At 58.5% G+C, this 3,091-nt stretch overlaps 1 protein-coding gene across 1 annotated transcript in view; it reads right to left on the bottom strand.

The window, feature by feature from the left end:
• The window catches only part of LOC103086390 (leukocyte immunoglobulin-like receptor subfamily B member 4), an 11,465-nt gene that overhangs the window by 5,249 nt on the left and 3,125 nt on the right, over positions 1-3,091 (bottom strand). The window contains exons 5-8 of the mRNA XM_007463865.1: positions 2,279-2,369; positions 1,041-1,086; positions 846-881; positions 378-662 (exon numbers count right to left, since the gene is read on the bottom strand). Of these exons, the coding sequence (XP_007463927.1) occupies positions 378-662; positions 846-881; positions 1,041-1,086; positions 2,279-2,369 (458 nt within the window). The remainder of the gene's footprint in view (positions 1-377; positions 663-845; positions 882-1,040; positions 1,087-2,278; positions 2,370-3,091) is intronic.

Genomic DNA, 3,091 nt, shown 5'->3' with positions numbered 1-3,091 from the left:
TCTGAACATCCACCTGTGGCTGGGGGGCACGCGACCCACGGGGAGCAGGGCCTGGGTCTGCCCCTGGGGGCCTCGCTGTGCATCCAGGGTCCAGGAGGACTTGGGTTCTCCTTCCTTAGTCAGAATGAACCGGTCCAGTCCCTCCCATGAGCCACACTGGAGGGTCACGGTCCCTCCCGAGGTCACCACAGGGCTCGGCAGGGCTGAGAGGGTGGGTTTCCCGTGGGCCCCTAGGAGAGAAAGAGGGAGCTTGTGAAATGGGGCTCACACCCCCCTTTCCTCCTCCAGGGCTGGCCTGTGAGAGTGACACACCCCTGAGAGCAGACCCCCTTCCTGAGGGCAGAGCCTGAGGCTGGGACCCCCGAGTGTCCTCTCACCTGTCACCACCAGTTCCAGGGGGTCACTGTGCTCTGACCAGCCAGTGGGGCTGCGATAGTAACAGTGATATCTCCCTGCGTAGGACTGTGTCATGTGTGAGATTGAGAACTTGCCCTTGTCCCCGGGCTCCAGTTGGGGCTGTCTCTCCCAGGGAGGTGAGCTTCCCTCTTTATCCAAATGGAACTCCCGGGCCCTCAGGGTCCCTTGACACCGGATGGTCACGGGGCTCCCCCAGGGGATCACAGAGCCTGGCTCAGCCCAGATGGTGGGTTTGGGGAGGGTCCCTGGAAGGACATCAGAGGCTGGGTCACAAGACATCCTCACCCCACGGTCCCCAGCTCTCAGCCCCCAACCTCCCAGACTCCCCCTGCTTCAGCCCAGAACTGCTGTTCCCCACCCCATTGCCTGGGGTGGGCCCCTTGTCCCCATGAGCAGGAGGGAGCTGGGACACCTGGGGACAGACTCACCTGCCTGCACCTGGGTCCTCAGACCCACACTCAGCCCTGGAAGAGAGACCCCTGTGAGAGGTTCGCCCTGAATCCTGAGCAGCGCCTCTCCTACCCGTGAGCCTCCTGAGTCCTGGGGTCTCCTTAAAGAGCAGCCTGGCTGTGGGGAGGGGTCCCTCCCTGGCTGGGGCTTCCCCTCCCCCTCCTCCATCTCACCGAGGCAGAGCAGGGCCGTGAGGCTGGGGGTCATGGCGTCTCGTCCCTGTGGTCCAGGCGGTGCAGATAGAGGAGACCACGGTGCCCTCAGGACGGAGACCCGAGGGTGTGTCCACTGGGAGGCTGGTTCTCCCCGTCACGGGGCTGTCACGTCAGCAGCCCCACAGGAAGGGGAACTGCCCCTCCCCAGGAGCCTGGCTGTCATTCCCATGACAGACCCGGTGTCTTCCTGAGACGCCCCTTCCAGGTGAGGGTGACCCGAGCACGTCCTTCCCTCTCAGAGCCTCCCCGTTGGGTCTCCTTCGTCCTCAGCCGGGTCCATCAGCAGGTCCCTGTGGGGTCCTCACCATGGACAGGGGTCCCCCAGGCCCTGGCGATGCTTCAGGGAGGATGCAGGTTCCTGCTGCACCGCGGAGCTCAGATCAGCAGAGACACACGTTTAACATCTGCCTACAGCTCCGTGGAGGTCAGTGTGGCGGTGAGCACAGAGGAGAAGTTCGGGGAAATAAGGAAGGAAACATGCCTGCTCCCCTGGCCCCAGAGTGTGGCTTTGCTCTGTGTCTCAGCCCCCTTCAGGGACTTCTCCCTTTTTCTTGAAACAGCCTCCACCCCACCTTCCTGGGAGCAAGCCCCTGAGTCGTTCCTTCCTCCTCGGTGCCCCTTGATCCTTGGACAGGGCTCCGTCCTCCCCGTCCTGTCATCCTGCCTGGAAGCTAAGGGGACCTTGATTTGAGTTAGAGGTCTCAGTTTGAAGGAAAACATCTCTATTTAAATCTGTCCCCACTGCTCTTGTGACCGTGAGGGCAGTGCCCTTTCTGAGCCTGAGTTTCCTCCTCTGCATGTTGTCACGAGCCCCACTCCTCAGAGTGGCTGTGAGCTCAATGGTGTCAGGTTCATTGCACGATCACCATTGTTAATTTCCAGAGCAGGTGGCAATAGCAGTGGATGGGACATGAAAGGATCCTGGGCTCAGACTCCACGGCAAAGTGGGTGATTGTGGTGCCCACCTAAGAGCCCTCCTCTGCTCCTAACACTGAGAAATGCTATTTTGAATATTTCTGAAACACGTACCCACAGACACATGCAGAGAAAGAGAAAGAAAGTTCCCCAAGTGGAGAGGGAACCAGACCAAAGAAGAGGGAGCTAGGCTGGTGGCCCCCGCTGGCCGGGATCATCAAGGGGGTCATAGGGAGGAGGTTCCCACCAGTGTGGACAGAGAGAGGGACCCAGGTCCTCACAGGCAGGGAGGGGTCAGGGCTCCCGGTGAAGGTTGAAGCTGTGGCCCCACTTGCCCGCGTTTCTGGACGGGCACTGGGAGAGCTCTGCTCACTGCCCCAAGCCCGTGGTCAGCATTAAACCACCTCCCCTGTGTGGCGTGAAACAGACTCAGTCCACGATTGTCAGCCATGGGTGTCCACCCTCGTGAGAGTGTGAGGGTCCCATTGGGCCATCCCTGAGGCCACAGCTGTGAGCAGATGCTAAGTCTGAGGCGGTGGGCAGCACGGGGCAGAGCAGCTGCAGCAGTCTCCCCTGGTCAGCCTGACTCCCAGGACAGCCCCGGGAGAAGCCTTCTAGGAAAGACCGGGGGTGTAAGGGCAGAGCCTTTAACAGGAATGGACATCACAGTGACCCTAGTAATGATGACAGTGCTACGGACAGCCGTCTGCTGACGAATGGGGGTGTCCTAGGCAAGGAAACAGAATCAGTAGGAAACCAATAAAGAGGTGAAAAAAGATACAGAACATACTTGATGTGAATATCTTGATTGTATCACAGCACAATTAGTGACTTTGCTGAAATAAAAATATGCAAAAGAATCAGTAGGAAAATATGACAGTTTAAATATCTGAAAGATAAAGGGAGGCAACCATATGGATTATTTTATAGAAGAACTGGCAGTTATTGAAAAGAGTTAGGAAAGGTAGAGATGACAAATCCAGTAGAATGAACACATTAAAAAATGTCATCCCTTGGGCTTCCCTGGTGGCGCAGTGCTTGAGAGTCCGCCTGCCGATGCAGGAGACGCGGGTTCGTGCCCCGTTTCGGGAGGA

Source organism: Lipotes vexillifer, unplaced genomic scaffold (assembly GCF_000442215.2).
Source record: "Lipotes vexillifer unplaced genomic scaffold, Lipotes_vexillifer_v1.1 scaffold1060, whole genome shotgun sequence".
Classification (NCBI taxonomy): Eukaryota; Metazoa; Chordata; class Mammalia; order Artiodactyla; family Lipotidae; genus Lipotes; species Lipotes vexillifer.
The sequence above is the reverse complement of the archived record's forward strand: the minus strand, read 5'-3'. Positions and strand labels throughout refer to the sequence as shown.